This window comes from Equus caballus, chromosome 3, assembly GCF_041296265.1.
Source record: "Equus caballus isolate H_3958 breed thoroughbred chromosome 3, TB-T2T, whole genome shotgun sequence".
NCBI classification, from domain to species: domain Eukaryota; kingdom Metazoa; phylum Chordata; class Mammalia; order Perissodactyla; family Equidae; genus Equus; species Equus caballus.
Genome location: NC_091686.1, coordinates 23,014,879 through 23,038,584, shown reverse-complemented (window position 1 = coordinate 23,038,584; position 23,706 = coordinate 23,014,879). Strand labels below are relative to the sequence as shown.

At 59.4% G+C, this 23,706-nt stretch overlaps 1 protein-coding gene across 3 annotated transcripts in view; it reads right to left on the bottom strand.

Annotated features, from left to right (window-relative positions):
- Positions 1 to 1,313: 1,313 nt before the first annotated feature.
- The window catches only part of VAC14 (VAC14 component of PIKFYVE complex), a 104,398-nt gene continuing 82,005 nt past the window's right edge, over positions 1,314 to 23,706 (bottom strand). For 2 of the 3 annotated variants that reach the window (XM_001500754.6, XM_070262027.1), the window contains 5 exons: positions 11,624 to 11,798; positions 9,988 to 10,106; positions 8,635 to 8,714; positions 6,453 to 6,603; positions 1,314 to 1,930 (listed from right to left, as the gene is read on the bottom strand). In XM_001500754.6, the coding sequence (XP_001500804.1) occupies positions 1,768 to 1,930; positions 6,453 to 6,603; positions 8,635 to 8,714; positions 9,988 to 10,106; positions 11,624 to 11,798 (688 nt within the window). In that variant the 3' untranslated portion in view covers positions 1,314 to 1,767. Of the gene's footprint in view, positions 5,620 to 6,452; positions 6,604 to 8,634; positions 8,715 to 9,987; positions 10,107 to 11,623; positions 11,799 to 23,706 lie in introns of all 3 variants that reach the window. The other variant, XM_070262026.1, reaches the window with a different exon arrangement.

Genomic DNA, 23,706 nt, shown 5'->3' with positions numbered 1-23,706 from the left:
TGGGCGCGGCGGAGGGAGGGGGGAGCGGCGAGGGGGGAGGGCGCGGCGGGAGGGGGCTGTGGGAAAGGCCGAGCGGGCGCAGGCCCATTCACGGCCAGGAAGCCGGGCTTTGAAATCCGAGCCGGGCGCTGCCAGACTGGTCGGGCGAGCGGGGCCCCGCGGGCGCGGGCGCCACCGCGGGTCGGGGGCGGCGCCCGCCCGGCTCCCCGTGGGAGTGGGGCCGGTGGTTGGGTGCCCGCGCCCGGGAAGGAGCTCAACTCCGCCTTCCAGCCTTTGGTCTCGGGCCCGGGGGGCTTCCCGCGCTTTCAGCAGACAGGCAGAGGGCTGGGGTCCTCCGGATGCATCCCGCGGGACGGACACACCACCCACAGCGGGGACGCACGGTGTCCTGGGGGCCGTCCTCCTTGGGACGTTTCATCCCAGGCACAGATGAGTTAGGACCCTTCTCCACAAGTTCTTTGGCTCCTTTTCCAAGCGATGCCGATGCCACTAGGATGAGGTGCCCAAGGCTAGGCTTTTGGGGGTGGCAGTGTCCTGGTCCTCAGGCAACCTCCTTCCTCGGAGTAGGGGCCCCGTGGGACCAGCATAACAGAGGTGGGTCGCTGTCTCCAATCCCTGATGCCTGGGTACACGTGTGTGGACACGCATGCGTGTTCACGTGGGACACGACGAGTACAGCCTGCAGTCCTGGAGACTCCAGGCAGGGAAACCCACCCTCTGTGCCAGGCTGGGGCTCTGGGGAAAAGCGCACACAAGCTCTTTCTCCCCCAACTCCAGGGGCCTCGAGAGCCACGTGGGAGCTCCTGAGGCCAGAAGAGGCTTCCCAAAGCCTGGGGTCAGGCGGACCCTGGCCTATGGTGCAGTGAGGTTAGGTTCATTTAGCCAGATCAAGGGGGGAGGTACATGGGAAGCCGCCTCCCTCCCTGCACTGGTGGTGGCCTTCCCTTCCCTCCCCAGGGATCTGCAATGTGCAATGCCCATTCACTCAGAAACTCCTGAGGCTCAGTTCATCCGTCCAATGGGGACATGTCCCATTGACCTTGGGGGAAATCAGGATGGAAAAGTCAAGATTAGGTGCCTGGGAAGGTAGAGTTCAAGGTTCCAGGCCAGGACAGTGTTTGGGGTTCTCCAGGAAGAGGGAGTGAGTCCTGGAGGTGAGAGCTGGAACCTCAGGGCCACGTCCCTATCTGGTAAGAGTGCAGTGGCCGGCCTCTCTTGGTGCAGCAAGCACTTCCTGGGGCCACAATGAGACCAGGTCTCCAGGAGCGAGGTCCAGGGGCAGCTACCAGTGGGAAGGAGCAGGCAGGCTCAGGTTGAGGGTATTCTGTCATTTCTTTATTGGGGCAGAGGGTGTGTCATTCATACGGACCTCTATGCTGGCCCTGTGTGCACACAGGTGCGTATATGCATGTCTGCACGAGGCCAGAGCTCTGGTGGGCTGGGGAGGTCAAGCTCTTTTATAAGAGGATATTAGAAAGAGACTGATTCCAGAGGATGAGTGGCATCTGAGGCTGGGGCCCCGCCCAGGTGGGAAGCCAGCTCTGTCTGAATGCCAGGGTGCAGCTGACAGCACTGGAGGCCTGGGGGTTGCGCTGTGAGAGGAGCCTGGGTGGACAGAGCAGCCTCTGTCTGACCACCCTGCTCGGGGCTAGTGGCCAGGCCCAGCCCTGCCCCCGAGCCAGGTCCTTGGGCACCATGGGGAGGGGGCCCGAAGACCCCGAGTGCTCCATGGGACCACTCCTTGGGCCCTTCTCTGTGCCAGGCCTGTCAGAGGACAACTTTCCGGTCCAGGTGATCCCCACGCCCACTGCGCTGGTGCCGCACTTCCAGGTGCTTCTTCTGGACCTTCTCAAAATGCTGCAGCAGCTCTGCGTAGTCGATGCTGGGGGCGTCTGCTTTCTGCGACTTGGGGGCCGCCTTCAGACTGTCTCTGGGGAGAGGGAGAAGGGCTCAGCGTCAGTGTCTCAGCACACGTGGGAGCTGCTCGGGGGGAAGCGTCACCAGGCACAGGAGGGCAGTGGGGTTGGGGCAGGGCTGCAGGCTGGTGGGACTCAATCTGGGGAGTTTGTCCGCCTCAGGCCTGGCAACCCTTCACCAACAGTCAGCCCCAGAGTTGGGAAGTCCCGTGAGCATCCCCTCCTTGTGGTGGTGGGACCAGTCAACATGGCCATTTGGATATGGCCTTCAGCCTGTGGGCTAGCGACAGCGCCCAGAGCAGGCATCTCCCTGGGAAGCATTTCCTGTTTACAAGTGGCTCCCTTTGGGGTGAAAGCCAGGGCTAGCAGCCAGCTAGGAAGCCAGCTGGGGCCTGGAACAGGGTCCAGGGAGAAGGGGAGGAGGCAGCCTGGCCCTTTGTCTGGGGCAGGGCTAGGGCCTGGGACAACAGGGATGGCTGAAGAGTCTCTACTGGGTCCTCGACTTGGCAGGACATCTGTTTCTGAGTGTTGAGGTACAGAGGTCTGCAGTCACTCCCTGTTCCTGGGGAAGGAGAGCTGGTCTCACCACTGGACATATTAACAGCTCCTATAACTCCTGTTGCTACCACCCACCCAGGTTGCTCTGTACAGCCCCACAGGTTGTGCATGGCACAACTACAATGTGCCTGGTGCTCCCTATAGTTGTGCAATGTAGTAGCCCTGCTGCCCGCTTCAAGCCTAATGTTTAGCTTGCCCTGGGGACTAGATCCCCACGGGCCCCTGTCCCATTCCTCACCATCCCTCCAGCAGAGTCTCATGAAAGGCTGCTCCTCCCTCATTGTGGCCTGGCAAATATCTGCGTCCAGCCCCTGAGGCCTGGTGGCCCCAGTAAGGGTCTCATGACAGCTGTGGGTTGTTCACGAGAATCCTTGCGCTCTCTGAGTTCATAAGAGACCCCCAAATGGGGGGTCCAGGCAGCAGCTCAGTATAGGAGCTAGACAGACCTGGACCCAACTGTAACACGACCACTTCCTGGCCATTTGACCTCAGACATGAGACTTAGTTTCCTCATCTGTAAAGGAGGGGGGGATGCCAAAGGAGCACCCCATGGGGTGGTGGTGAGGATTTCTCCAGACTCAACACAGAAGGGCTTAGCCTGGCGCCCAACCTGGTCTAGGTACCCAATGGGCAACCACTGTGATCACAGTTCTGTCCCCAAGGTAAGGCCAGCCAGAGTCTGGCAGCTCAAGGCCTGGTGTGCATAGCTGCTCAGTGCATTCTGGGGGAAATGTGATGGTGTTTCACCCAAACGGACCCCTCACCAATGACCTCGGCCCCTGGTAAGGCACAGGCGACCAATGGTCAGAGCATGACAGGTGTCCCTGACTATCCACCAGGCTGCTGGGGCAGGACCAGGGGCCGTGGGAACCTTCCCATGGTTGGGAGGCCACCTGGAGCCTGGAGGTGGCCCCCTGCACCGCTACTCGGTCTGTCCTTCTTGCCTTCCTGTTGAAGATGCATCCCCTGAGAACACCGTGGATGGTGGCTGTGGCTGCTGCTTTCCTGGGCTTGGGCCCTGCCTCCCAAGGGGCCCAGGCAACATTAGTTCAATGTACATCAAAAGGAGCTGAGTGCTGGACTCTGGCTCCTGAATTCAGCTCCCCCGGGGATGGGGAGGGATCTCCTTGTCATAGCACCTCTGTGGCCCTGGTGCCCCAAGAGAGCAACCTGGGTTCTGAGGAGGCCGAGGGGCATCCTGGAGCTTGGAGTTCTAACTCCGGGGGTTGGCCAGATGCTGCCCCAACCCACGTAGGCAGACCCTTGGGTTGGGGCAGACCCTTCCTGACCTGAGGTCTTGGGAGCTGGGAGGGGTGTGTTCCATGGGGGTGGAGGTCTCCTGTGAGCACAGAGACCAGGGCTCCCCTCCCTGCCCGTCATAGTGGGCATGGCTGCTGCACAGGCCCTTCATGTTCTCTGTATGTTTACAACCCTCAGGCAGTAAGTGACTGACTGGGGGACACCCAGCCAGCAGCACAGAGCCATCATTCCAGAACCCAAAGTTGGCCTGCTCTCAGGCACCCCCACCCATGCGCCTGTCACCAGGCTAATGCTGGTGAGAGTCCCCAGCTTTTCCTTCACAGATGCTCTCCTGCCTCATGAGGGGATGGTCCCTGGGGAGTGGCCCGGAAGGCTGAGGGGAGCCAGGGTCCCCTAGCTCTGCCGGTGCCTTAAGCACACAGAGTGAGGGCTGGCTGAGGCAAGAACTTCCCCAGCTGTTCCCAGCTTGCAGGCCTGTCAGGCAACCCAACGCTGTCTTCCAGCCGCCTGCCCCTCCCAGGGCTGAGACTGTCCTCAGCCCCTTCTCTGGGGTGTGAGCTGTCCCTCTGTGCCAGCCCCTGCAATCTGACCCTTCCCCCTAGCTGTTCCTGAGGCCCCTTCCTTGCCCACTGCTCCCCTGTCTATATCTACGACGGCTCTTACTAGGTCCTTGCAAAGAAAGGCTGTGAAACTGAGGCCTTGATGGCTGGACAGAGCCTCAAGCATCCATTTAGTCCAAAGGCTCATTTACTGATGAAAAAACCAAGAACCCAGAGAGGGCATGGGGCTTCCCTGAGGTCATACCACAAATCCTTGGCAGAGCTTGGACAGATCTAGTCTAGGCCTGTGACCCATCCACGGACATGGAGACTCCTCTACCCAGAGGTTTCAACCCCTTGGCCCAAGGCTTCCCTGACTCTGACTATGGGAAACTCTGAGGGAATCCTCATTTTTCCCAGCTTCCCCCTGGGAGAGCAGGAGGAGGTCTGCCTACTCTGAGCCTTCCCTCCCCTTCCCAGGGATGCTCCCTATAAGAAATGTAGTGGGCAGAGCTCCGAGAGAGACTGGCCCTTCACAGCGTGGGGTCCGTGGCTGGGCCCAGGGGCCTCCCCCAGGAAGGCAGGCTGGTTCCCTTGGGGAAACCAGAGGTCACAGGGAAGCAGCCCTTCCTGCCTCCTTCTCCCCTCCAGCTGCATCTTCCCTCCTTAGTGCCTGCCAGGGTGACCTTAACATCCATCGGGTGTTGGAAAGGCCAGTGCAGAGGCCAGGCCAGCGAAGCATGGTGTGGCTTCAAGGCCATCGGGTCCCAGGAGCTACAAGTGCTCTTGCCAGGGAATCCAAATGCTAAACTAACTCCGCGGCTGCTGGGACATGAACTCCCCGGGGCACTCAGTGCGCCTGCCGAATGCTGTCTCCTGGGGATTACCCGGGGACACCATGAGCAGCTGGGACAGTGCCTGGCCCTGCTATCCCAGAGCACTGCTGGCTGGGGAAGGGGCAGGGTGGGCAGAAGCTGGGCCTTGGCCCAGGGGCCACAAGTGCTGGGGGCTCAAGCCCCTCCAGCCGGCCTGGGGCAGGCGACCTGTGAGGGGCCCCACACCCAGCCTCTGGAGAGCCAGGTGAGAGGAACAGTGGTAGCCAGAAGTATGGAGGGCATGGGGGCTCGAGTCAGGGGCCCTGAGTGCCGGGCAGGCCCATCTCAAGGCTGCCTGAGTCCGCCTCAAGGGCAAAGGCCTGAGGCCTTCTGGGGAATGAGGCGTCAGGCCTGCTGAGTGGCTCGAACAGCCTGGGAGGGAATTCTAGATACACAGGGCATCTGATGCAAGCTGGGCGCACTCCATTCAACGTAAATCTTCTCAGTGGCTCTGCTTGTTTCCATGGCGACCTGACAAGTGAAATTTTCCATCTCAGATGCCAAATGCCTGTGGATGAGGCAAAGCCTCCAAGGGTTACCAAATATAGACACAGCCCAACAGGCGCTGGGGGCCGGGCCAGCAGTGGGTTCCGGGTGGGAGCCTGGACCACCCCCCTGAGGGGCTGCAGCCCTCCTGCCCACAGGCTGCCATGCTGGGCCTGGGACACGTTCTTCTGTGGGCAGACTCTTCCTGACTCTGCCTGGGACCTGTTCTTCTGTAGGCAGGACTCGAGCAGGATAGCCACAGGTGCACCCCTGCCACCCATCCCACCCAGGAGGGGCTTGGGAAGGTCCCAGCAATGCCAGGGTCTCGCAGTGGCCCACGTTTGACCCTCTGCCACACATGGGAGGGGAGGGCTGTCTGAGGCCCGGGACTAGGCCCTGTCTAGCTTTCTTGCCTGTCTGCCACCCGGGACAGTCTCTGAGCTGGGGCACGAACTCCTCCTCCTGGAGTTTCTCTCCAGGGGCCTCTGTTTGGGTGACTCCAGTATGCCCCTGGATCTTTTAGATTAACTCAACCTTGACTGCTGGGACAAGGTATTGCTACTACCTACCACCTCGTAAACACTCCCAGAATCCCCCAGCCTGGTGCTCTGAGGTGGAAACAAGAGGCCCAAGGACAAGTGAGGTGGGGTGGACAGTGTCTGCAGCGACAGAGGGGTGTGGTGCTGAGGCAAGGGAGACCCTCGGGAGCCCCCTTAAATACTCTCACTTGCCAGGCCCATCTGGCCCTGACCTTGTTTGGGAGCAGAAGCCCCAGCCCGGCACGGAGGCAGAGGGTACAGTCCCCAGCCCGCACTCACTCAGTCTGCAGCAGCTCGGGGTTGGGCACGCACTGGAGCCGGTGGGAGAGCAGCTGGAAGGCGCTGCTCTGGGGCAGCAGCATGAGCAGGCCGTAGAGGGCCTTGATCAAGTATGGGTTGTTCTTCACATCTAGCAGCTGCAGGCGCAGGTCTGTGAGAGGGCAGGGGTCAGGGGTTAGAGGTCAGGCACTGCCCGCGAAGATACCTCAACCTGGCCCGGAGAGGGCCAGCCAGGCGGCTGTGGCTTAGAGCGAGGTGAGGGCTCTTAACAGCCAGACACGCCGGCCCCTCCTCCAGTAGTCTTAGCTGTGCCGAGGAGCTTCTTCCCACCCACCCACCTGCCCATCTGTCTGATCTGTGCCTGGCGACCCCCAACCGGCTGCCAGGCCTAGTCCTCTCCCCGAAGACTTGCTGCCTCCCTAATAATGAGGGAGCTTGGGGCCCGTAGTGTAACAGACTCCCCGGTCTGCTCTGCACGTGCCAGCACAAGAGAGCTATAAATAGGGTGAGCTGGAGAGAAAGACTGGATTAGGAGCTGCAAGGGAGGGCAGGATGGAAAAATGCTTCTGTGTGTGGTTAAACACATGCCAAGCCCAGGAGTGTCTGGTGGGTGCTTTTGAAAATCCACCTCAGATACCAGCCCTGCCACCACCCACCGGACAGGAGGAGATGCACCCTTGGTCCTGCCCAGCCTGAGTCCCAACTAAACAGGGCCACACTTCTTCCTCTGAGCCCCTCCAGGAGAATCACTAGTGTCTCCTGGCCCAGTCTGGGGCATCCTTTGTGGAGGATGAGCCACAAACTTCTAGAGACACCATGTCACACAGCAGCAGCTGACACTAGAGTGGGAACAGCCAGGCCTTGGGGCCAGGGTGAGCCAGGAAGCAGGAGCCTTCCGCAGTGACCCCTCCACTTGCCCCAAGTGGCAGAAGCCACCAGTGGAGACCCAAACAGTTGTCCCTAGGCCTAGTGACTCCAGAAGAAGCATGGGCCTATTATGAGTCCAGTCCTGGCTCTGGGCCCTGGGGACGCTGGGGCTTTGGGGCCAAGCCAGCTACCAGGGGGGCATCTAGGCAACCCAGAGTTGGAATGGGTGCTGGGCAGGACCAGGGTGTGTGCTGAGGTTGCCCCAACAAAGCCCTGAGCCTGGAGAGAAGGTGCTTGTGGCTCCTCTAGGGTCACGCTGGCCCTGACCTCAGGGGAGCACATGCCTGGCTGCTCTGAGGCCCTTGGGGAAGTGAGATGTCAGGCCAGGGGACCACCTGGAACAGGCTGATGCACTCTGCTAGGAACAGGGTCTCCTTCCTGCTCTTCTGTCTCCTGGGCATCTACCACTGTGGTACCTGGCTGTTTGAAGAAGCTGGCTTCTGTTTGGATGGGAGCGAGGGGAGGGGGGCCCCTCAGTCCCTGCTTCGGCCTCCAGGGTGAAGGTCAATGGGCTCAACACGGGCAGGTCAGAGGTATTGCCAGAGAGCAGGAGGCCTGGGTGGCCAGCTTGGCAGGAAGGCGGCCTCCTGCCTCCCAGCTTCCCTACCACACTGTAAACACGCATTTCATTCAGAGTCGCCTGCTTTGGGGAGCAGGCATCATATGTGTTGAGGCGCCAAGAGCTGAGCTCGCCCCAGCCAGCTGCCAGTTTTGCACATTCAGCCTGGGTGTTACGATCAGGCAGCTCCTGCCCATCAGCTCCCAGCAAATGCCAACTATGCTCTGTAGAGAGATGAGGGTGTGGCTCCTGGGCACTCAGGGGCACCTGCAGGTGGGCCCATGGTGCCCCACAGTGTTCGTGAGCCAGGACAGAGGACACCAGGCTTGGAGGAATGGCTTGGAGGTTCAGCTCCAGGACAGTTGCCCTCCTGGCCCGACGGCACTGCCCCAGTTCTCCCCAGCAGGGATGACACTAGCCTTTGGGTGGGTTTTGCAGTTAGCACTGGCCTGTGTCCACAAGACCCACCTTGAGGCACACAGGCAGGACCCACCTTCTGGTGGCATGTGTCCCAGCCCTGCTCTAGCTGGTGTCCTCAGCCCTGTCATCCCCAGTCTTACATTCTTGACATTCCAGAAGCATCCCTGGGGTGACTGTCCTATTTCCCTCCTCAGCTGCAGCCACAGCTGCTCCCTGAGCTGGCTCCCACTCCTGCCCTACTCCAGGCTGGCCAAAGGCCAGAGGCAAGGCTCTCACATGTGAAGATGGGGCACTCGATCAGCTGCACCAGCTTGTCCACCTCAGTGAGGAAATCCACAGTGACCTCCAGGTCCCCGCTGGGTGGGCAGTCAAGGGAAGTCTGACCACTGGGCCAGGACAGCTTGTCTCAGTGAAGGACCTCGGCTGGGGGAGGGGACAACCGGAGAGCTGGGACCCAGGGGCTCGACCCGGCGGCTCAGAGCACACCCTCGTCCCTGTGGGCCTGGCTTCCTAGGGAGAGCCTACTACTGCCTGAGCAGGATTTGGCACATGAAGGGCACCAGTCTATTCTCCTCTTCGTCTTTCTGTCCCTCTAAATGAAAAGCAGCCCAGCTTTCCCCAAGCACGGGCGCTCCAGTTAGGCTCTGGCAGGTCTCCACTGTGCCTTCAGGGCTCTGGAAGGCACTTATCACAGCCCTGCAGCCTGTGGGGGAGGGCTGGGTAGGAAAGGCCCCTGCTCCTGCCTGAGTGGATGCCCGTCAGCAGGGCCAAGGCCAGGGCTGCGGCAAGCGTGCGGTTTGTGGTCTCTGGGTCACACTAGTGGCTGAGGAGCAAATCTAAGTTGTGGAAAGAGAGCAGGCACCCTGAGGGAGCCAGGAAAGGCTGCAACTGACCCTCAACAGAGGCACCTCGGGGCCCCTTCATTCCTCACCCCCAACTCCTGGCCCAGGGCACTCAGGGAAGGAGGCCAATTTTGCATCCTAAGTGGCTCTCCCATCCAGGGTCCCAGGCCGGGCATTCACAGAGGAGGCTGGGTGGCTTCAGTGCTTTAAACAAAATCTGACCGGGATGCCTACTGCTGAGCCTGGCTCTGAGGTCCCCATCCAGCCTGCACCTCCCCGTCATGTCAGCTGCCGAGCCTACCGGGCTCAGGCTCTGTGGCCCCCGAAGCTGCCTGAGCTCCTAACCAGCAACACTGCTGACGCTTGTGCTCAAGCCCGCAGGCCTCCCTGGTGCCCCCCTGCTGCCAAGCCTTCTCTCCTCACTCCACCCAGCGCTGGGCCCAGCACCATCTGCCGCGGGCAGAGCACCCCGCCTCTTCCCTGGGACACCTCACCTAGATGGCCCTATCAGCACCCCTGGCTGGGCCTGCTCTGCTCTGCTCCCTAACTCACGAGGACCAGCTCCCCTCCACGAGGCCCAGATGACCTTGTTTGCGGCCAAGAGCACTCTCCTAAATACATCTCTCACGGCACCCCCACAGGTCCTGCAGTCACGGGGCCTGGAGGCAGGGCATGGAAACGGGGCTGGGCAATGGCAGTTGGGCCCACTACTTGGGCGGGAAGGGCGCACGGGGCCCCTCCTGTCCCTCCACAGCTGCACTGGAAGAACAGTGAGACTGAAGGATACAACTTCTGGATGAGGTCGTAGGCATGCCGGTAGTTCTGGGTGAGGAAGCAGAGGGACACCGTGGTGACTGGGTTGTGGCACCAGGAGCGGTACAGACAGCAAAACAGGTTCTGGCTCTCCTGAGGGGGGAGAGGTGCGAGCAGTTAACAGAGTCCCCACGTCCCTCCCCAGGCACTCCTTCCCCAGCGCTCCTTCCCGACCTGGGACCTTCGAGGGAAGGGCCATGGGACTGAGACCCAGGGGCCCTTGTGGAGCATCAGAGCCAGCTCAGCACCCCAGGCTCTGTTTGGCAGCTCCACTGGGGACGAGCTGTCACAAAGGAAATGCTGACAGCTCCTCCTAGACCCTGTCATTACTCCCATCCCACAGAGCCATGTGGTGGTGGCTGCGAGGGCCTGGTCAGGAGTGAGCCTGGCCTTTGGGCTGGCATTTCTGCCTTCGACAAATAACAGTAATTGTCTTCTCCAGAACTCTGTGGTCCTGAGCCTGTGTGTGGGGGGGTGGTGACCAGAGGGTGAGGGGAGGGCCCTGGGGTGCGGGCTGGCCGGGCAGGAAGCTCCTTTGGGCCCAGGCTCTCCCTGGCAGCGCCCTCCTCTCATCCTCAGATGCCATCTCCTCCCTCTCCTGCAGCCCACCTTGCACTCGGGAACCAGCCCAGCAGCTGAGCCCACACTCGGGGGAGCCCCTGCCCTGAGGAAAATTCTTAAGGCCTCTGCGAATGTCTAGAAGGAACCACAGGAAGGCAGGGGTGTGGCCTGGATCATTCCGAGCGGCTCGGCCCCAGATGCCCTCAGACACAGGCCTGGATGTCCTTGAGAGGAAGGGGAGGAGTAGGATCTGAGCTAGGAAGGGGGGCATGGGGGTGGTCAATGAAACCCCCAGAGCCCCCAGCACGTCCAGCCAGGATGGTGGCCACCGCCAGAGGCCCTCGGCAGCTCAGCCCCCCCTCCCCAGGATGAGGCCTTGTGCCACATCCCCTAGAGCACGGGGGTAGGATGGTGAGCGCCTCCCTGCTCTCTCTGACCAGCCCTGGTGGGTCCCCACCCAAAGCCTGGGATAGGCAGTGCTATGACACCCCAGCTAACGACAGAGTGCCTTGTGAGACTGATGTGTCCAGCTGTGAGAGAGGGGCCAGGGCCAAGGAGGAGGGCGAGGAGAGCAATGACCCCTGATCTCTGGAAGAGTTATAACCCAGAGGCTTCACTTGGACAGAGTGGCATCGCCCAGTGGTCTTGATCCCACCAGGTCGCACTATGGGGCCCCAGAACTGAAACTACTCTGAGTCCGAGGGGGCAGTGCAGGCATTGGGGTGGGGTGTCAATGAGCAGAAAAAGCACAGCCTTTGATGGGTCAGGAAGGGCACGAGGACCCTGAAGTAGAGTCCAGAGCCTTCTGTGGGCAGAGACCTGTGCAGCAGGTGGCTCTAAGGAAACCAGCTGTGATCACTCCCACGGTAGGCCCTTACATGCAGCCAGCCCAGGGGGATCCGTACTCTACACTGGACCAGAGAGTTCCGATGTTATCCCCTGTCTCCTCCCTGCAAACCTCCTGGGGCTGAAGGGGTGGGCCGGCACAGTGGAGGGCCCGTGTGCACGCAGGACTAAACTCAGGGCCAGAGCTGGTGGCCGTGGAGTACCAGAGTCCTCAGGTCCTTGAGCTGGTTTCTCAGCTGGAAGAGCTCTGTGGAGGTGAGCAGGATGGTGTTGAGGGTATGAACCATGGTCGAGGCGAACTTGAGGTCCTCCTCCTGGAGCAGGATGTCTGCCATTGAGTGAAAGATGTTCTCTGCATTTAGCAAGAGGCAGAGCTGCCTGGAAAACAGGCACAGATGAGGTTACGGAAACCGCTGGGCCTCAGCTTAGGAACCCTCTCCCTCTTTCAGCGTCCTGAGGAAACTTGCTCTTTCCTGGGTCTGGTGTGGGATCCTGGCTGAGGCCTGTTGGGGGGATACCGGGACGTTGCTCACAGCAGGCATGGCTTCGTGCCTCCCAACACCGCTCACCCTGGCCCAGCAACTCATCCCAGGCAAAGAGGAATAGCCGGGCGAGAGGCTACCAGTGTCGTCGTAAGAGCCCTGAGTCACCTTCCTGATCTCCTACATATCACAGCAACGCCCCCCACATGCCAAGGCACTCCCTGCCCCTTTTGGGCTTTTCTTTTGCAGACAGAACTTATGTTCATGTGACAAATAGCACACATGCTGGTCACCTGTGTATTGTCCCTCCCTCCCCCAGGAGAACCCCCTGGGGTCAGGAACTTGTTTGTGCTGTACCTCCGCCTGGAGCAAGCCTGCAGGTAGCAGGCTCAGCAGGCCTTATGGGATGAGCAAACCCTATGACAACCCTCGAGTTTTATCTTCACTGCTCAGATAATGAAGTTTGGGCCGGGGAGAAGAGACTTGACCAAAGTCGTGGGCTTGGTTAAAGGCCAATTCCCTTCCCGCCATCTCTCCTCTAATAAGAGTCTTGGGGGGCATAAGGCTTGGGCTTTGTGGAGGAGTCTCGATTTTAAAAAAGGAAACAGGGAACCCAGAGAATGAAGAAAACCAGTTTTTCTACGGTTCCTGGGCCAAGGTGACAGGTGGGTCTCAAGGACAGGCTTGGAGAAAGCCTGTTGACCTTCCGAGTTTGCCATTGGCCCTGCGTGGACGAGCAGGCCTTCTTGTTGGGAGTCAAGGATCCTGAGGCTCCTGCACACTGAAGAGGAGGCAGGGAGGGGCTGCCCAAGAGCGGCCAGGGAGCTGGTGAGGAGGCTGAGGTGTGGCCCTGAGCTCCTGACTGGTGGGGGCTGTGCGAGCGTGGCGCAGCATGCCCGTTTCCCGTCCAAGGCTGTTGTCTGTCTGCCTGACTTCTACTCTCTGCTCCAGGGAAGTGTCCCACAGACCAGGCCTCGGACTTCTGAGGACAGGGTCTGAGGCCTCGAGGTTCGTGTGCTAAATGATGAGCCACATTTAGAGCCAACATGCCTGGAACATCCATCCCAGGTCACTGAACTCGCACTGCACTCAGCGTTATCAGGGACTGGTCTCCTGTTTCCCTCGGAATACCAGCCACACCTTGGGGCCAGGCTGGAGAAGATTCTTCCCCGCCTCCAGCCCCGGAAAAAATCCCAGAGCATTTAGTGACAGAGAAGCCAAACCATGAAGTGCAAACAGTGGGCAGGCTGCCTCCAGCCCAGTGGCCGGAGCCAGCAAATGGGCAAGAAATCACCCTAGAAATGGAAACGAGGCTGTTGGGGGCTGGGGCTGGAGGGTGGTGGTGGTGGGGCCCTGCCATTGCCCAGGTGGCTCCCCTACTCACCTGGTGCAGGTGGGGGGTGGGCAAAGGCCCCTGAATCTGGTGCTCCCGACCAGCTGTGTGCCCAATGTCTCTATGCAACAATTTCTTCACCTCCTAATCAGGGGTAATACCTATCTCTACAATAGGGGCTACTCAGAGGGCAGCCGCCAAGTCTAGTGACAACTCGTGTAGGGTGCACAGTATATGGAGAACGGGACCCCCGTTGGTACCACCAGTGAGGATGACAGCCATGCCCAGGAAGCCTGGCCCTTGTGCAGAGCACAGACAGCCCTTCCTGCCCCTCTCCATCCTCTCATCCCTGGACGAGCCCCGTCTCCAAGGCCGTGGGATAGAAATGTTCCAGAAGGGCAGGCCCAGGAGGAAGGGGAACATTCTGACAAATGGTCACAAATGCCCGTCGCCTGCAGCTGCTGCCGTCTCCATGACAGAGGCCAACAGCTGAGACTGCTGCCAGGCAGTGCTCTCCAGGGACCACAGGCCAAAGGGATCTCCAGCAGCCGGAGCGCAGGGGGTGCTCTCACGTGAAGACGGCTGGGGAGGGTGCGAAGGAAAGGCAAAGGGGGTGGCAGCAAGGAGAGGCGGGAGCAAGGCCTCCTGGTGTCTCTAAACAGAGCTTCCAGAGCTTCGGAAGGCCAGGGATGGGAGCGTTCTGGAAACACTCTTCCCTGGCCACCAGTGACATTACCCTCTCCAGATATCCTCCTACCTCGCCACCAACTGCTCTGCCTCCTCTAGTGTTGACATAGCTCTTCCGCTTTCTCTAGTCTGCATCTCTTGGTAGGCCTGTCTGGTCCCAGGGATATTTTCAAAGCTACTTCTAGATCAGTGGCTCCCTCATGCACCTCCTGAACCCCATGAACTCCAGATGGCACCCCTACTTGCCGGGTGGACGGCACTGCTTGGCTGCCCAACAGACATTTCAAACTTGCCAGGGCCACCACACAACTCTTGGCTTACCCCCCAACTTGGGCCCCTCAGCCTTCCCCAGCTCAGAAAGTGGTCTCACTGTCCACCTGCCCACCTGGCTGCTCCAGCCCAAACCAAGACCAAGGAGTCATCCTTGATCCCCTGGGCTCCTGTGTGTGGTCCACTGCAAGTGGTGGGGTGGGGGGTGGGGGGGGGGTGTTGCACGCAGCTCTGCTTTAGGGCACATCTTGCCTCCTTCTGGCCCTGTCTCAGCACCCCCCCCCCAACCCCCGCTACCCTGGGGCAAGTGTTAGCGATTGCCTTCTAATGGTCTCCCTCCAAGCATCAAGCGGAGCAATCCTTAAAAGTGTTTTGAAAATGTTAATCAGAGCATGTCACTCCCCATCGGCTCCCTACTGGATCTAAATAAAATGCAGCTCCTCACCATGCCTCCCAGATTGCACACTTTCTCAATTCCCCTTCAACCTCAGCTCTTAGGATTCCTCCTTTACTTGTAACGTGCTGGCCTCTTGTGCTTTTCTTCTGTTCCTGAGCTCTGCCCTGGCCTGCCAGAACGTAAGCTGCAAAGGGCAGGGTCTTGTCTGTGAGCCTTGTGTCCCTCATACCAAGAAGAGGGCCCGGCACGTGGTAGCCACTCAAAGTCACTGTTGCGTGGAGGAGCCGTGCTTATCTCAATCAAGGTTTCACTGACCAGCCCAGAGACACTCCCGTGCCATGCTCCAGAACGTCCCCTTTGCTCACCCCAGGCAGGCCCTGCATGCTGTGCACACCCTGGTCTGCAGAGAGCAGTTGCCCTGATCTTACATTTTCACCCTTATCACCCAGGGTGACCCAGGAGGCCAGCTCAGCCCAGGAGACTCCTTGAGCAGTGCTGCCAGGACAGACTAAAGGATGGAAGGATCGGCAAAGACACATCGCACCAAAGAGGTCCCCCCGCACCCCCTTGAGCACTGCTCATTAAACCAAGACGAGAGGGGAGAGGAGAAGCCGGGGGCAGGGGGGCGGGGAGCAGGGAGGCACACGGGAACATGGCGCACCTGGCCTTCAGGCCCTCATGCTCTGGCTGTTTGCTGCCAGCCCTGCTGCAGCGTGTTTGCCTCCCCTGCCCTGGAGGCTGCTGGGCGGAACCTGGAGGGACGGTTCTGGGGCCCCCACCTGCGGGCCTAAGGCCGCAGTGCTCAGGGCTCCACTGCAGGGGCTCTGGCTCTGTGGCTGGGACAGGCAGGGAGGGAAGTCGAGGGAGGTTCCGCACCCTGCCTCATCGTATCCAGCCTTGCCTGTCCCATCCCAAGGTCACCCTAGGTTTGGGGAGAAGGAAAACACCTCCCAGAATGCTGGGTCAAAAAGCCTCCAAAAGGCAGCAATAATGAAGTATTAGCCAGCTGGCGGGAGTCCTTACCACACGCCGGGCACCATGCTGAGGGTGTTAGAGAGATCCATTTGGGATGGTGAGTGGTGATGGGAAAGAATAGCACCCACATCTGCAAGTGCTGATGCTCACCTGGGTCATGGCCCTGTCCTGGGCCTTTAAAGGGCAAGGGGAAGGCAAGCCTGGGTAGGTAGGCCAGGCCATAGTTTGGAGAGCTCTGAATACCTGAACAGGATGCCAGGTCCTCCTCTTTAGTCAAGAAGGCGGGGGTGGAAGGAAAGAAGGCCCACTCTTTACTTCAATCCTGAGTCCACGTCACGACCTGCACAGGTGGCTTCAGTGTCCCCAGGTTCCTCCTGCGGCATCTCGCCAAGTCTTCCCAACCCTGGGCAGAGGGTACACTATCACCCCCACATAGAGAGGACCCATACTGCCAGTCACACAGCTGACCAGGGGAGCAGGAAGGGAGGATCCACACCCAGAAGAGTCGACCTCTAGAACCTCTGTTGCTCCTTACCGCTCTGCCTCCTCGGTGCCCATCGTGAGCAGGCGCCGGGGGCGGTCCCCCCATGGGGGCCTGGCAGATGGCTGCCTCACAGGGCTGCTGCATCATCATTTCTCTGTTGAGCCCCAGCCCAGCGGGAGCTGCCTGCCTGGCTCTCAAGCATAGCATCGATAATGGAATACAGCTTGCAAGCATTAAACATTTGTCCGTATTTTTTAATACTCATATTAAGGTGCTATTCATCACGAGACAATGGCTTGGAAGATTCTTGGGGACAAGGCAAAGAAGTGGGGTGGGAGGGAACCCGGACAGGGTCTGGGAGGGCACATCCTGGAAGCCCACCTTAGGGCTGGAGGAGGACAGGGGTGCACCTGCATGTGCCTGGAGGTGGCCTGTAGTGTGTAACTGCGGGGCCTGTAGACTGCCTCCCCCTCCTCGAGCCTCCTGCTACGCGCATGGACGGCTGTTCCCCCTCCTCCAGGTCTGGGTTCACGCTGGGGAGGGGATGGTTCTTTCTGGTCCCTCTGTCTGATACTAGGAGCTCTTAGGAGAGCAACCTGCCTCTGGCCTGCTTTGAAGCCCCCGGGAGCCAAGAGAGGGACCGCACTTTCCCTAATGGACTGAGATGACACTGCCTTGTCTATAGGGATCCCTTCTTTGGGGCAGCCTCAAAAGGCCAAGGCCTACACTGGAACCAGGGGAAGGCACTCTGGAGCAGTGCCCACCTGCAAGTGGCCGCATCACACCTGTCAGGATGGTGTGAGCTTTGTGTTACTGTCCTTTCAACCACTAACACTGGCCAAGCATCCACATGTACCAGACTCTGGCCCTGCATGGCCACCAGCCTCAGTGCTGGCCCACGGTGGCAGGTGCTCTCCTGGGACCCCGTGTGGCACCCACCCACAGCCCCTGCTTCAGGTGACACGTGGGCCAGAGCACGTAGGAGGAGGAAGGTGTCAACTGGCTCTAGACTAGCAGTCACGCCCTGAGGCCACAGCTGCTGCCTGCCTCATGGGAGAAAGGCACAGGCTCCCAACAGGGAGCCTGATGCTATCCTTCACCCTGTCCCGGGTGTGGGAAAGGGGCCACAGGCTGCTTCTCCTCTAAGGACCCAGAGAGGCCACCAACTCCGGCAAGGTCAAGCCTTGGTTTGGAGGACAAGACCTGCGCAGTGGCTTTGAGCCACACCCTCCCCCTGGCTGTGTGCAAATAGGAGACAAGAGGCATTCCTGGCCTCTGAATTCCCAGGGTGCAAAATAGGGCCGCTTCTGCTGCCAGAGGCCTCTCTCCACCTGGCCAGCCTCCTGTTGCAGGGGTTCATCCTGTGGGCCTGGGCAGGGCACAAGGGCGAGGTCAGCGTGGAGAGGCACTCTTGGTGGTGGGGGTGGTGAGAAGCAGAATGTGAGCAGATCTTTTCAGGACAGACGCACTCCAGGGGCCTGGGGGAAGGCATGGCCTGGCACGGGGCGGGGGGTGGGGCGGGAGAGCCTGGAGGGTGGGGACAGCAGGGGGATGGGCTCCATCCCAGGGCTGGGCTAGTCGCAGGGGCTGCACACAGGATACACTCTCTGGAGGCCCAAGCATGGGTGCCCCTCCTGGGGAGGAAGCGTTCTGGCTCCCTGCCGTGCCGTGCTCTGGGGAATCTAGACTCTGCCATGTGACTTGGGGAAGATGTAGGACTTCTTCCCATGACCCCACTTCCCTCCGAAAACAGGACCAGCAAAGTTAGCACAGCCTCCCACCCTTGCTGTCAGCCGATCCTTCCCAGGTCCCTGGGCTATTTGCTGGGGACGTTCTTGCCAGCTCCGACACCAAGTAAGGGCATGCAGACACCCCCTCACCCCTGCTCCCAACTGTTCTGATACTGAGCCCAGAGCTGAGGGTTGGCTAGGAAGTGAGCTAATCTACACTTGCTGGGGCAGTGGGGGATGTTGCCCTCCTCTCCTCTCCCCCCTCCTTCCTCAGGCTTGGCCTTTTAAAGAGTGACAAAAGGCAGAAGCAGATGATATGTCTGAGCCATGGCAGGGATGCCTGGGGTGAGCCTGCAGCCTGGAGGGCCCAGGAATGCCCCTATCCTAGTGGCCCCACAGTGCTGGTTTTAGGTCTGGCTGGTGGACACAGCTAGCCCACTGGTGAGTCAGCCCAAGGCTACTGGACAGGGATGTGGAAAGGGCACCAGATGGACTCAAGAGAAGTTTAAGGGGACATGGAGGCTGGAGGGATCGTTTCCTCCCAAGCCTTTCCTATTCTCGACTATCCCAAGCAATAAGCTGACCACACCAAAAGGATGGGCACCAGCAAAGGGCACGGAACAGCTGCTCTTGGGGGGAGACACTGGACTCCAAACTGCTTGAGTGGAAAGAGACACCAGTATTGAGAGATGGGTGTAAAAGCTGAGAGCACCCACCTCCCGCCCCCCGATTTCCCCCCATTGCTACTAATACAGTCCATTCCTGCTTCAACCCTCGCTCCCTCTCAGTGCTAACTGCCCCTCGACGAACAGAGAACTCAGTATTGGCCTCAGCTGCCAAGTTCGAGGCTGGGTGGGTGTGCCCCAGCTCTTCAATGCTCCCATCTCCCCTTCGATACATGGGATGAGTCCTTCCGGGGCCCATCTAGACCCCGAGAAATCGTGCCCTGTTAGTGCCACACGTGGGACAGGCAGTGTGGACGAGGGCTTCCCGGACACGGGAAGGTCTGCGGGCCATCTCCTTAAACTGCCCTAGACACTCACAGAAGCCCCCACCCATGCTGCCCCCACTGGGTCCTTCAGGCCTCTACTTCTGCACTCTCTGGCATCAGGACCACCTGGCAGCCTCTGTCTCCCACCTAGGCAGGTCCAGCTCCCCAGCCCCACTGGGCTGGGTGGAACCCCATTTGTGAGCTCAGCTCTTTGGTGGGTGGTCTGCACTGCAGGGAGGGCATGCACTGGGCAGTCCGCTGTATGCTCTTCCTGGTCGCTGCCTGCCCTGGGGCAGAGAACATTGCTCAGTGGAGGCTCTGAAGGGCGACCAGGCAGGCGGTCCTGGTTCAAGCTCCTTCTCAGAGGCTGCAACTGGACGCTGCCTTTGAGGAAAGCTTAGGGCCAGGTGGACTCTCTGCAAGTGGCCTCAGGGCACCTCTTGTCCAGGCATTCTTGATGGCAGGGCCAAACCATTTCTGCCTCCTCTTCTGGGGTGCTCCCCTTCTCCCTCTAGCGTGGGCCTCCTTCTTTCATTTCCATCCCTAGCTGCTGGCTGCTCAAGTCCTGAGCAAGCCAATACTGTGCATGGAGGGACAGGCCCTCACTTCCTCTCTCCTTTGGCTGCAAGCTGGTGTCCACACCCCCTTAGTGGTCCAAGGTCAATGGGACACAGGCTTTTCTAGGAGACGCCTGGAGTCTCACAGCCATAACTCTGAAGTACAGCCTAATGTCAAGTATAGAAAACACAGGGGCCCAGAGCCATTCCCACCAGAAAAGTATGCTCCCGCCTTGTCCTTGCCAACAGCTGGGATCCTTTAGGGACTGAAAGGGAAAGCAGCTTTCGGGTCAGTGTAGCATTAGGACGGGGGAGGAAGGAGTGGCCTCCTATCTGAAGTTCAGAAAGCTCCAGAGGTTCACTGCCTCCTCCTCCTGCCTTCCCCCTTGCTCCTCTTCCCTTCCAGCTCTCTGCTTGCCAAGTATGAAAATTGTAAATCTGTTTTATTTATTTCAATCAATCCTCGGCAGTGTGCCCCTCAGGGCAGAGGCAGCCATGGTAACCCTGCCAACTCATGCCTTAAAAATGCATCGTGTTTAATGCAATGAGGTGTCTGATACACTTAAAAGTTTCTTGGATGTGGGCTGGGGGTGGGAGGAGGAGGCATGAGGACTTGTTTTTCTGGGTCTTGCTGGGAGCTGGTGGAAAGGGCCTGGAGGGAGGGGCGCGGTATGATGGGGAGAGGCAGAGGAAGAAGGGGGCTTTTTGTCCACCTAGCTCTCTGTCCCTCTGTTCAAGAGTGGCATGGCCAGACTCTGGGTGGCCAGAGACACTTGAGCTGGGCTCATCTGGAGACCTCCAGGGAAGGCTTCATTTGGGCGGGAGCAGCCAAGAAACCAAAGGGTCTCATGGAGGCAGCTGGGGCCTCAGCCCCCTGTGCTGAGGCTGCTCTTCTCTCCAGCTTTGGGGTTTGCACTAGGGACCAAGGTGAGAGTAGGGCAGAGTCAGGAGAGGTGACTCCCACTTCTTCCACTGCCCAGGGTGGTCAGGTGGCCCCTCCTGCCATGTGAAGGGCTCCACCTCCTTCTCAGGACAGAAGCCATCCTCTGCACGTGGCCTGACTGACCTGCCTGGCCTCATTTCCAGGTGCTGTTATCAAACTGGCCAAGCCCATCCCCCACTGTCCATTCACAGGCACCTCTCCAGTCCCCTTTGGGCCTTTGCTCCAGCTGCCCAGTCCCTGACTCCTGGGAGGGCCTTTCACCCCTGTTGCGAGTCCCCCATGATCTCCTTCCACCCTCCTGAGCTCTACCTCCTGACATTTACTTGCAGTGTCTCCTCTCTTGACCTAGGCTTCCAGAACAAGGCAGAATGTGTCTGAAACCCCTGGGCAACAGGGACACGGATACTTGTGGAACAGAAAATTAATCACAGGAGGGGCAACGTGGCGTGGATCACTGCAGTCGTGGAATTCAGTTTGGACATGGAACGCTCAGAGGCCTGGGTAGCTGGGGGGATGCTGACCCACACATCAGGGTTTTTGCAAAGTGTCTGGTTCTGGCTGAAGCACTTTCGGAACTTGCAGGGAAGGGCCTGTGAGGGCTCAGCTCAGCAGGGGTCTGACTTACAGACAAGGCCCACATTTGTGTCCCAGAAGAGCTGCTGCCCCTTCTATCCCACATGGAGATACTCCAGAATACAGCTGGATACATACAGGTCAGATGGCAGAGGCACAGCCCCTGCCATGGAGGCTCTGGGGATGCCACAAGATAAGCAGGGAAGACCCTGGGGAATCGGCTGAGGTGTGCTGGGCGTTGGAGGAAAAGGCAGTGTTGGGAGGACAAGGCTGGGGTGAGCAGACAGCGGGAAGGCGGTGTGAGCGGGGCACTGGAGGTCATCACTCCTCAGGCCTCAAACCCTCGGTAGGGAAGCCCACGGCTTCTGCATTTCATCTTTTGAACACTCAGAGCAAATGAAAACAAAGGAGGGGGCACTAGAGGAAATCCTGGTGTCTTCATGACCATCCACTCGAAGAAATGCCGAAACCCTCCGAGCCCTTGAGAACGGGCTCCTACCTTCTGGCAGAGACTGCCTTCAAGCCAAATCACCATTTCCTTCCCAGTAATGGCCACACAAAACAGACATTTGTGAGCGCTTCTCTACATTGGGCATGTCATGTATCCTGGATCCTTTTAACATGGACAGGTGTTACTCAGCCGTTCCCTTCTAACAGAGATGAGACTGAAGCACAGATGAGAGCCTTGCCAAGGTCCCTGTCTGGTTGGCCTGACCTGGCACTGGAGCTCTTAGCTGCTGCCTTGCCATACACCCAGTTCGCAGGTTCCAGGGCCCAGCTGGCACAGGGGCTCCGACACGCTTTTTCTGGAGGACAGATGGTTTGGGGGCACCTTGGCTACAGATATCACTGGGCTTCTGATGGACCAGAGCCCGAGCTTCTCCAGAACCTTCCTGTGGCTCTGGGGCAGTTTATCTGCAAATCAGTTCCTTCTACCCCACCCTCACCCTGGGGCTACCTCTGTGGGTGGCAGGCACTGGCCACACCTGTCCACATCTGGCCAGGATAGTGCTGACCTGCACCCACACCCGGTTCTTTCCTGCTGGGGCAATGGATTGTCCCCAAGGGGACTGACAGGAGGCAGAGTCCAGGAGCTGTGCCCACAGCTCTGCAGCAAGGACCCACACTCAGACCCAGGGGGAGGGATCTATGGGGGTGACTCCATCAGCAGGTTCCCAGAAACTTCTGCTAGGAATGGCTGTTCCTGAGTGCAGGCCCCAGGCCAGCTGCTGTCTGAGGTCCAGGGGGAGGGGGATTCAGTACAGTGACTGCCTGTACTCTGAATCCAGGCTGACACCGCCAGGGAAACAGCATCCCTGAGCCCAGCATGCCTGGGAGTCCCTTGGGTTGACCATTAGAGAACCACGGATGGGACCTTTCTCTCCCTTTGAAGCCCTCTGAACTCCCATCTTTCAAGCAGGATTTCCTTGCAAGGATGTCCTCAGCCTCCCCAGTGGGGTGGGCCCTGCCTGTGCAGAGGCCACATGCTGCCCTAATGCCAAGACACAAACAGCCTGGCAAGCTGGTTTCTGGCCCCAGACCTGCCTGCCCATCCACGCCCCTGCCAACTTCCAGCCAGGCTCACGGAGGCCCTCAGAGATCCTGTGCTCATGAGACAGAGGGAGGAACTGAAGCCAAGGACTGGTCTGTGGCCACAGAGCCAGGGCCACAGCGGAGTCAAGTCCCTGACCCAGAATTCATGTTCCATCCTGCCAGACAGTCCTATGCTGTGTGTTACCTGCAGGACACAGACCTCTAGAGCCTCCCTGGCCCAGCCCCTCTCTCCACCTAACTGAGGACTCCGATTCCCTGCAGCTCAAATGCCCAGGGCAGCCCAGGGCATGGGACCCATGGCAAGGGTCCCTTGAGGTAGAGAGCCTGTCTTGGGACAGGTAAGGGAAAGGCATCCTAGCATCTCTTCATTTCCCCTTCAAACTAGTGGGGTGACCTTCTGAGAAATGAGGCAGGCAAGTGACAGAAGTGCCAGGAGCCCAGGGAACCTGGCCAGGGCCACTCTCATTCCTGGGAATGGACTGGGGATGCCCTTTGCCCCAACACTCCTCCTGTTACCAGTTGTGCTGTTCACATTTTCCTTTACTTCATCCCATCATTCCCAAACTAGTCCTTTGTTCCAGGCCAAGGGACTGCTCCCCGCCGCTGCTTATGTGACCACAAACATTTACAGACGGTGAGCATCTCCCTTCCACCTTAGTCAGCGTGGAGCCCAGACGCCGAGGCCCCAGCAGTCCCACAACTCTGCCCCTCTAACTCTGAAGCCACACGCCCACCTTGGGCCCACAGCCCAGTGTTCACACAGTCACTACACCGAGGCCAGAATGTGTCCTTCCCCAAATTCTTCACTCCAGTGGGCTGTCCTCATGGTTGTGGGTCCCATGTGATCACAGTGATCCACTTCTACCTCCTATTCCTGTGGTGACTTTTCTCCAAAGTACTTAACGTGCCCTGAAGGGTTCCAACCAGGGGCTGCCATGGTGCTTTCTCGCGGCAGCCTCAGAGCTCTGCTCTTGGGCTCCATATGCACAGCTTCAGCTCCACACCTCTCAGCGGGGTGCCACCACCCCTTGTCCCATCACTGTCCTCGCCTACCTAGGATGTCGCACAATTACCCTCCAGAACCAGTAGGGCCCTCCAAGCCAGGAACAGCCCCTCGTCGAGAGACCCCTGAACCTGGCTGTTAGGTTCAAGTCACTTGGAGACTGTTTGGGACACCAAGACCACGCTCAGGCCCACTCCAGGAAGCCAGTGGTCTGTATTCTTAACAAGTTTCATTCATAGGACTGAGAACCGTTGACCCCAAACCACTACTGCTACAAGCCTGGTACTGCCACCCTTCCTGTGGAAAC